We start from the raw sequence: 9,775 nt of genomic DNA, 5'->3' as shown, positions 1-9,775 counted from the left end.
GTTGTCCTGAGGAGAGGTCAGCAGTCAACAAATCAAATATCACATACCTGCACAGGAGTAAAGTACGTTCACGGAGAACACAAATCAATAATGACATTTGAATGGATAAGTCACTGGCATTGTCAGTGAGATTAATGCAAGAACAGCCAAAACAGCAGCAGCAGCAACAACAAACACAGCAATAGCAAAGCAGGAACCAGCTCTTAATGTCCTGTCCAATATGGGGCTACTACCAACATCATCAAACATTTTACTTGCAGCATTTAACATTATTCTAGTACCATCTTTTCCTTTGACTCGTGTAGGGGAAAGAAAATTCTCCTCAACATTAGGTCAACATTGTGGCCCACATTTTTAAAATTCAAAGACGGCACTCATCATTTTTTTAAAAGAGACAAAGGACCAAGACAATTATTTTTAAATGCACATAAGTAAATATTATTTGGAAAAGTTCATCCATGCACGATGATATGACTCACAAACTGTTCCTGATAAAATGAAACAACAGAGAAACAGGGAAGAAAGGGTGGCTAGAAACTCCGTAATCTGCAGGAATGCTGATATTTACCAGACATGTAAACAGTAACATCATTGGAACATTTTTCCTCCAGAAGCTGGAGTGTCTCTTTCCCCCAACTGTGACATCACAAATGGAGAATGTGAACAAAATCTGACTTTTTCTACAGATAAATGGAAAATATTACTAATTTAAATGGCATAGGTCAAAGTCTACAATTTAAGGAAAAGAACAATCATTTTGGGAAAATGCTATGTTTATTTTTGCTGAATTGTAATACCAAGGCACTCAAAGGGCGCTGTAACTGACTCTATAAGACATTCAGCTGTAATTTCGATATGCTTCCTTTCAATCAAGTTGACATTGTGAACAGGTGCGGCAGGTACCACTTTTTGACCATGTGTCGAGAACCTTCCCATGTCTATCGCAAGAACAAAAAACGAAACAGCATTTTGAAATAATAATATGAGCGTATTTGACTTAGAACGGTATTTGCTGTAGCTGAGTGCTGATTAAACAAATTCATGCCAGAAAAATGTATGAACTTACTCATGTAAGCATTGTATCCAAGCCATCACAATTTTTAAATTACAAGAAAATAAATAGATGTACTGAGTTTTGGCAGCATTTAAATTTTAAAAAACAATTAAATATTCGTGCTGATGCATTGTTCTGAATTTGACCTTCTGTGCAAAGCTATATAATTGACAAACGCTTTGTCAGGAGACTAGACTAAACCCATCATTAAAAAAACACAGTAACAATTAAGATTAAACAGGTTTTCCAACCCTGTAGCACCACTGACTTGTACAGGGGAACTCGGTTTGTAACCTAAATGAGACTTTCTAGAAACCAAGATGCCACGGGACATTTCATGATTCACTATGACTCACCATTTTTACTATTCCTGTCTAAATTTCTATTTTTTTTCTCTTAATGTAGGTGTTTTTATGCCCCTATCGACACAATTTCGATCAATTAGGACGCAGGCTTCCAACCCTGTTTGTTAGGGCCATCCAGGTCTGAGAGGGATACAACATTCCCATAGCAAGACTGAGATACTCAAAAATTCTCCCAACTCGGGAATCAAACTAGTGGGTCTCCTACGTGTGACAGTGAAATGCCTAACAGCTACACCACAGACGCAAGTGTCCTGCCTGAGATGGCAGTTCCTACAGGACCTCCTATCCCAGTAGCAGCTCTCTCTGCACCATGCATCAATACACCAGCACTTTTGTATTGTTCATTTCATTGTGAGTGGGTAAAATTAATAGTTACAAGTGTGTATATATACAAATGAAGCAAGGTAAGGTGTAATCCCTCATATTATAAACTGACATATCAGTAATAAGAGAGATACTGAGATTCCCGTCTTCGTAACTGAATTTGAAAATTGAAAAACCCTAAAAAATGCAGCTGTCACAAATAATAGTTCCTGACAACTTTCTGAATGGGTCTACGGCATATGGGGCAGGCCTTTCTCTGCTCTTTGAGTCGCTTGGCACAGCGATAGCAGCAAACTTGGTGGCCCGTCTTACCGTGGATGATGCTTGCACTCTTGGAACGAGACAGACAAACCACACAGGGATCTGCCGGATTTGGAAGAGAACTCGAAGCTTTCTTTTTCCCCTTGGCTTTGACGTGCTCATCAGTGGAGCTCTCACTCTTTCTAGAGCACGCTTCTTTTCCCTCAAGCTTTGGACGTGAAAGAGGCCGCTTTTTGTCTTCTTGAGAGTCAGAAGTTTCAAGACAAGAGGAATATTTTCTTTTCTTCACGGGTGACACAACAGAGTCTTTCACAGGTGTGGCCACATTAGATACCGCCGATTTAAGGTCGTTATCTTGATCAGCTTCCATGGTGGACTTGCTAGACCCTAGACCACTCTCCTGACTCAAGACGGCATCGCATGATGCTGAGGCACAACTCTCGTCCGTCTTTTCTTCGCACCTCGTCACTTTCCCTTTGACTGGCAGCCAGTCCGGCCGGACGCTCCAGCACCCGGCACAGTTCCGCTGGAACGGAGGGTTCTTGATGCTGCAATGTTTGCAGAACCACTTATCCTGGGGCAACAAAAAAAAAAGGTTTCAGTCACAGCATCAGAGAAAAAGTGTTGAACCACAGAATGGCTATGAGGGAAAAAGAGTGTTGAGTCACAGCATGGCTATGAGAGAAAAAGAGTATTGAGTCACAGCATGGCTATGAGAGAAAAAGAGTATTGAGTCACAGCATGGCTATGAGAGAAAAAGAGTGTAAGAGTGTTGAGTCAAAGAATGGCTATGAGAAAAAAGAGTCACACAGAGCATGGTGTGATGGACAGTTTTAGTTTTTGTAAAAGTTTTACAGCACTTGCAACACAAGCAAGTCATATGAGAATGGAGGTGATACTTGAGGATAACATAAAGACGGTGCACCATGTTAAAGACTTTCCCTTGTGGGACTACAGGGATGTTATAGCTGCAGCAATTTCCTCTCTCGAAGGAGGTTCCGTAACTATTGGGAGGTCATTTCTGGCTGGAAAAATTTCTGGTTGGTTTTCTGGAGGTGGTCTGTTCAAGAGTTGATCGAAGCGTTTTCTCCAGCGGTTAAGTTACCCCTCTGGATTAAACACATAAAGTTAGTACTTTTGATAAAAGAATGAAAGTATTTTCCTGTCCCTGAAAAATTTTGCTTTCAGGCTTAGTATATTATTTGAATAGTGTGTCAACGAGTTATTTTTCTTTCTTTTGGACGCAACAGCTGAGATAAGATTCCATCGAATCTTTCTATTGAAATTCTACAATTAACTGAGGTTATTAATTTGAGCTAACCCTGCCCCGAAAGATTATTTAAGACATGGAGAAAAATACTCACAGCATCGGAGAGTTCTGCGTCGCTGCCAAAGTCAGAGTCACTGTAGTCTGCCAGGTACTCCACATCACTCTCCTTACACACTACCAGGATGGCCTTTGGAAGTCGTATTGGAGAGAGGGAGGGAGAGAGGGAGGAGGGGGAGCGGGAGAGAGAGAGGGAGAGGAAGAAAGAAAGAGAGAGAGAGAGAAAGAGAGAGAGAGAGTGAGAGGGGGAGGAAGGGAGGGAGGGAGACAGGAAAAAAAAAAAGAAAGAGGATAGAGAGAAAAAAAAGAGGGGCAGGGGGAAGGATTTGAAGTCAAAGAAGATGGAAAAGGCAGAGGAAAAAGGTGAGGCAAAGAAAGGTATGAAAGTAGAGAGATAAAACCAAAAAAAAAGGAGAGGGGGAAGGGAAACAACAAGAAGTTAGAAACAATATGACTGATTTATAACCTTAGAATCTACATTGAACATAAAACCAATATCTTTTCTTTTACACACTTTGTATAAACAAACCACCCTTGATGTTGATGATAGGCTTACAAGTGCTTCCCACAAGCAATAAAAAGCATCTGAACTCACTATTCAGCAATGCTCCACACATTGACAGCTGCTCGGGGGTATCTTTTCAAAATTGATTCACCACCATACTCTGAGCACTGCAGAGTTGCTGTTCTCACCGTACCAAGAATCAATTTTGCATTTAACTGACAACTATCCAGGGAGAACCTTTTCAAAGGTTCATTCTCCCACGACTCTGAATTCAGTAGAGTAGCTGTACACACCATTCTCTGGGAATCAGTTTTGCATTTACCCGTACACTTTCTTTTAACACGAGAGAAGTGAGTGAGAAGTACCTGGAGGACATCACTCCTGTGTGTCCGAACTCAGAACCCCAGACAGATGTCCGACATTCTGATCCACGCTTGCCTAAATCAATATAACAAGTATGTAACACAGTATATGATATACGGCCCTATCAACATGATTTAGATCACTTAGGAGGCAGGCCGCTTGAACTTGAACCCTGCCTGTCAGGGCCATCAAAGCTGAGAGGGACACAACATCCCATAAGACAAATGGAAATACTTGAAATCAAAAACCTCCCCACAGGTCCAGTTTGCAGAATATCGGTCAGAACACTCAGCTACAAAGATTTTAAACACAGATGATTCTTTTAAAAATATTAGGCCAAGTCATGTGTGTGGGCAGAGAGACAAAAGAAAAACTTCCATATATAATTTAAGGGGAAATGTGCCCAATAAAGGACTGGCAGAGAGTCAAATTGAAAGTCAGCACATCAAAATAGGAGTTTTAGCTTAGAAACATGAAGAAAAAAAATTGTTCTGAGCTTTTTTAAATGTTCTGTATTGAACTGAATGGCTTTCACTCAGGCCAAAAGATGTGAATACTTCACAACCAATGAAACATGTTAACTGTACAGCTTGACAATTAAAATGAGGTTTTGAAAAGAAATATTACAGAAAGAAATAGTGTGCAAACTGAAAATTGGGAAACAACTCTATGCTGGTTCTTATTTCATTCTTCTTTGAAAAACTTGACATAAAAACATCTATCACGAAAAATTTCAGAGAGTCGACACTTCGTCCTTAGTTTCAAAGAAGCAACTGGAGATATTAGGCGGGAGATATTAGATTTAAAAAACGCTCCACAAAACATGAGACAGAACCAATACTAACAAAAGATTTTGAGGAATTTTTTTACAAGGCAGACTGATCAGAATAGATACAGTCGGGTGGAAAATATTTCTTCACAAGAAAATATCTGCTCATGAAGGGAAAAAATAAAATGTAAATAATCGTCTAAAAAAAAGTATCTATGGCCATGATTAATAGCACTTCACTTTTGACTATAAAAAACTAACGGCAACACCAACTGAATAGTGTCTGTTTGTTATTTTCTCCATTAATTTTGTTGTTGTAAGAGACACTACAAATAAAACGACTACAAGTGAATGTTTATTTGGCTTTGAAAATGGACCTGATTTTATGCTCCCATCAACACAATTTAGATCGTTTAGAAGACGAGCTTCTGACCCTGCCTATCAGGGCCAACCTAGACTGACAGCAATACAACATCCAAGCAGAAAGACCAAAAAACTCGATAAATTTCTCCCCATTCTGGAATCAAACTCAGGTCTCCTGCATGCAACAGCCAAGCTAATAACTCTTATACCACAGACGCCAGTTATTTGGGTTTGATGCCCCATTTTAACCTAGAAACTTAGACAAAAAAAAGTTGTACATAAAAACTCTGTGATCATGCTTTATCAAAAAACAACCCTTAAAAAATCAAACGTTTTTTCCTTAATTAAATGATGGCAAACGTCAGATCAAAACAGGCTTGTAGAGAATTCACAGTGCTGTGATAATATCGATTAGAGTCAAAATCTCAAGCACAGAGCACCAAGTACATGTACTTAACAATGTGCATTAAGGCTAACCTGTGTTTGCCTCTACTGAAGACAAACACATACAGACTTATTTCTGAGGGAAAGCAAACTGTTAAGTCCCACAGCAGGACATCAAGTTGACTGGAAATGGTTCCAGGAAGGAAGAGAGAATAAATCCAACCCCAGTCAGACTCAAGCGTTGAGTCAAGTTTGCATTTGTTACGTTTTTTGTCAAGTTTGTGCTCTACCTACCCCATCATAAAATTAACAAACTCCAGCTGAAGAAATCCTGTTAAAAAATATGTTCTCTTGCGTTCTTTCAGTCACTGATTGAATGAGATGCCTGTAAAGCAAGCCCCTGACCTCATACCGGAGAGAAGTGCATACGAGAGTTTGGCACCTGGATTTCCACTGCAGCCGCAACAACAGAAACACAGATGCCGCTACCTTCATGGTGCACGATCCATTCATTTTCACACGACTTTCCACGATCACAACGAACATTTCCTCGAGTGGTGTCTGCATGTCCGCTTCGGTTTCCGATACATGATGCGTATGAGAGCAACGGAGCTGAAAACAGATAGGTTTTCCATGACGTTCGTCATCACTTGGCCCACCGACCTCCACTCCATTTTCATCCTCCCAGACCGTTTATCTGGCTTATGGCCACATCGAACTTTGTTTATTTCATCAACTCGGATATCGAAGTACTGTGTTCGCGTAATTACAACTGAACTTAAAAGATATACAGTGTTTCATTCATTCAAATCAGCATTTCATTCATTTAAATATTTTTTAGCCACGTTTCTCATCCAAAGCTCAGTATCTTCAGTTAAAGAATTTATACTAAAATTCTTCCATCCATTTATTTGAAACTCTTCTTTTCAAAGGCATGATAATACTGTGTGTTTTATTACATAAAGACTACAGGGACATTGAACCTTTGGCAGTTATGCATCAGGTAATTCATAATGCTAACGAAGACCAGCGTCGCGTGGTCTTAATTCGGAATACTGAATAGCCACAATTCAAAACGTTCAAAAATATGAATTGAGTGAGTGACATACAACCCTACTTTGAAAATAGACAAGATTCTTTTGGCAAAATCAATGGAACACACATAAAAAATAGACATTTTTTTTCTTCTGAACATTTCAACAACTGTTCAAAGGACAAAGCAGTACAGTTTTACCAGCAACTTCTGCGAACAGTCCCAACCAAGCTGAAATACTACAAACATTACAAATAAAATCAAAATATGAAGGTTGAGGAACAACAAAATTCAGTCTGCGTCACTTAAATTGTCACAGCTACTGACTGGACCTTGTACTATTGTTTTGTCTTATTTTCCTCATTGGTCATAAATATCTGCCTGTCTGTACTGTAACTGCATCCTCTTATAACAAATCTTCATTCTTTTCTGAACATTTTGGTTGCTAATGCATGCTTAATTATAGCATGAAATCTTTTTTTTATGCTTAAAATGCTAATGTTTGGTAGTTACTTGCTACCACAAAGCAGGGAAAAGGCTTAAAACTTGTAAGAGTTGATACTTGAGGGGACACATTGAAGAGAGATAAAAAACTACTTGTTAAAAGAGACACTCAGAGTAGGCACAAATTCCACAGCACCCACAAGCCTTACGCCACAACAAATCACACAAGATTTTTTAAAGCCTGCTTCACACTTGGTATCTTTCAACATAGTGCTCCTTAGTGACGTAGAATTCTTTTCTCACATATCAGCATAGAAATCAAATACATTACATAAAGGAATGGCCAATAAAGACAACAACAAAAAATGATCTAGCTGTGTTTTAGGTAACATGACATGATATAGTCAAATACTATTTCCAGAAAAGGATTTTGAACATATAAATATAAATTCATTTGAAAGCTCAGAATATAAGGAACTAAACAGGACAACAATATCAAATGCAATGATTATTATAATAGAAAACATGGATAAAAAAGATGAACAGTCTTTATACTGTAATCCAAAGAAACTTTTATGTAATTAAAGGTAAGAGGAAACCTTAAACATAAAAAGAAATATTCTGCAGTTGAGTTTAACACGGTTCTTTTTACTGCCATTCCAAAGCTTCACCAAATTGCAACAGTACAGACAGAAGCTTAAAACACTCACAGTTCCCGACGTAGAAGAGCTGACGTCTGACTCAGAACATCCTCGATCTCTGGAAGTCCCTGACCCCTGAGCATCCTGGGACGGCGGCTGTTGCTCATGCTCTGAACTGGACTCAACCTCGTACTCAACAGAGAAGGCATCAGACTCATACTCCACAACCATTGTGTCCTGTCACGTGAAATAGACAAAAAAATGATAAGAAATGTAAGCCTTTTAACATCCCCTTCATCACAATTAAGATTACTCAGAAGGCGGACTTCTGACCCTGCCGGTCAGGGCCAACCCCAGGTGAGATGGATACAACATAAAAGTAGAAAGTTAGACGATCTATAAAAATTCTCTCCACCCAGGAATCAAATTCGGAGGTCCTACTTGAGACAGCAAAGAGTCTAAACATTAAACCTCTGATGCCAGTACATGAAATAAAAGACTAATGAGACTTGTTGTAGTAGAAAAAGAAAGACTAATTTCCTCACCTTAAAAAAGCTAATCAAAACGTTCAGTTGAGTGTAAAAAAAAGTGTATGGATTTAACGCCCCTGTCAACACTGTTACAAGTAATTTAAGAAGTAGGATATTGAATTTAACGTCTGTCTCCAACAGCACCGAGCGAGCTAAATGGGTTGAGAGTCTTGAAAACTCCACAAAGCAATCCAAGTACAAGAGCACCCAGTCTGGGATTCGAACCAGAGCCATCTGCTCTGTAGTCCAGCATGATACCAGCTGGGATAACTAAGTATCCCCTAATTCTTACCAGATGCCATCTGTTAGGAGGAATAACCACCCAACATAAATTTGAGAGTTTGCTTTAGTTTTGAAAGACTGAAAAAGTTTTTTTTCAAAATCTGTCACTGTCAAATGAAATAAGAGACTAATGAGACTACTTGTAGCAGAAAAGCAAGCGAGACCCAAGTCCACATCTTATAAAAGCTATTTTACATTCTTAGTAGATGTCAACTGCAAGGAGGAAAAATCAGGAAACATGGATTTTGACAGTCTGCTTTAGTCTTACCTGAACACTGCATAAGCAGCAGATATTGGGATTTTGGAAGATAAACTCTATTACAAATAAAAGCTTCCCTCCACAGCATGACTGACTGAGCATTTGTTTTACTGCACTATCCATACAATTTCGTCCATAGTAAATACTTAAACAGTTTGGTTCTTTAAGCACTACACTACACCAGACCACATTGTGATACACACTGAAGAAAGCCGAGACGCATAATACATATCATCGACTAGCTGTTAAAATGCACTATGACAAAAATTTTGACACATATTTTTTTAATTGCAGTTTCTTAATCTGTAGTATCATTTGCATGCATTAAAAGAATATTTTGTCTAAAGTCAAACTTTAATAGTTGAAAAAAGCAACAAAAGATTAACGTAGGTACTATTGTTAACAGAATGAAACACATTTTTCTCTCCTGTAAAATTTTGCTTTCTAGGCTTAGCACAGTTGAACAGCTTGTTGACGATATAATAGACAAATGTGTGGTGGCCTGGGAAAACCAGGCACAATGTAATTTTTTATGTTTTTTAACTGATGGTGCCACTTGACAGCCCTTTCATTTCTCTACATGGCACTGTTTAAATTTTTCAAATATCTCAATTTATAACGGAGTTATGGCATTTTGAAGTAAGGAACCGTATGGTTTGAGAATTTGAGAAAAACGCATTTGAAGTTAAGCCTTTTTTTATCATGAACTATTGTGCATAACTGATGAGATGCATTATTTGTAATGTGCAAATACCCTGCTCCCAGGCCCAAAAAACAGATGACTAACCAGCAAAAAGGAAAAAAAGAAGATAGTTGACTTTGTAGAGACGTGCAGTCGAAATAACGTTATGTAATCAAAACCATGTAAAAA

At 38.6% G+C, this 9,775-nt stretch overlaps 1 protein-coding gene across 2 annotated transcripts; it reads right to left on the bottom strand.

The window, feature by feature from the left end:
• Nucleotides 1-387: 387 nt before the first annotated feature.
• LOC101859702 (E3 ubiquitin-protein ligase Mdm2) lies at nt 388-8,063 on the bottom strand (the record flags this gene model as incomplete). 2 transcript variants are annotated; one of them, XM_005097153.3, is given in 4 exon segments in its annotated part: nt 388-2,578; nt 3,369-3,461; nt 6,205-6,327; nt 7,903-8,063. In XM_005097153.3, coding segments are annotated over 4 exon segments (1,019 nt in total), but the record flags the coding sequence as incomplete, so codon positions are not given.
• Between the last annotated feature and the right edge of the window lie 1,712 nt (nt 8,064-9,775).

This window comes from Aplysia californica, unplaced genomic scaffold (assembly GCF_000002075.1).
Source record: "Aplysia californica isolate F4 #8 unplaced genomic scaffold, AplCal3.0 scaffold00147, whole genome shotgun sequence".
Classification (NCBI taxonomy): Eukaryota; Metazoa; Mollusca; class Gastropoda; order Aplysiida; family Aplysiidae; genus Aplysia; species Aplysia californica.
Note: the sequence above shows the minus strand (reverse complement) of the source record. Positions and strands in the feature narration are given on the sequence as shown.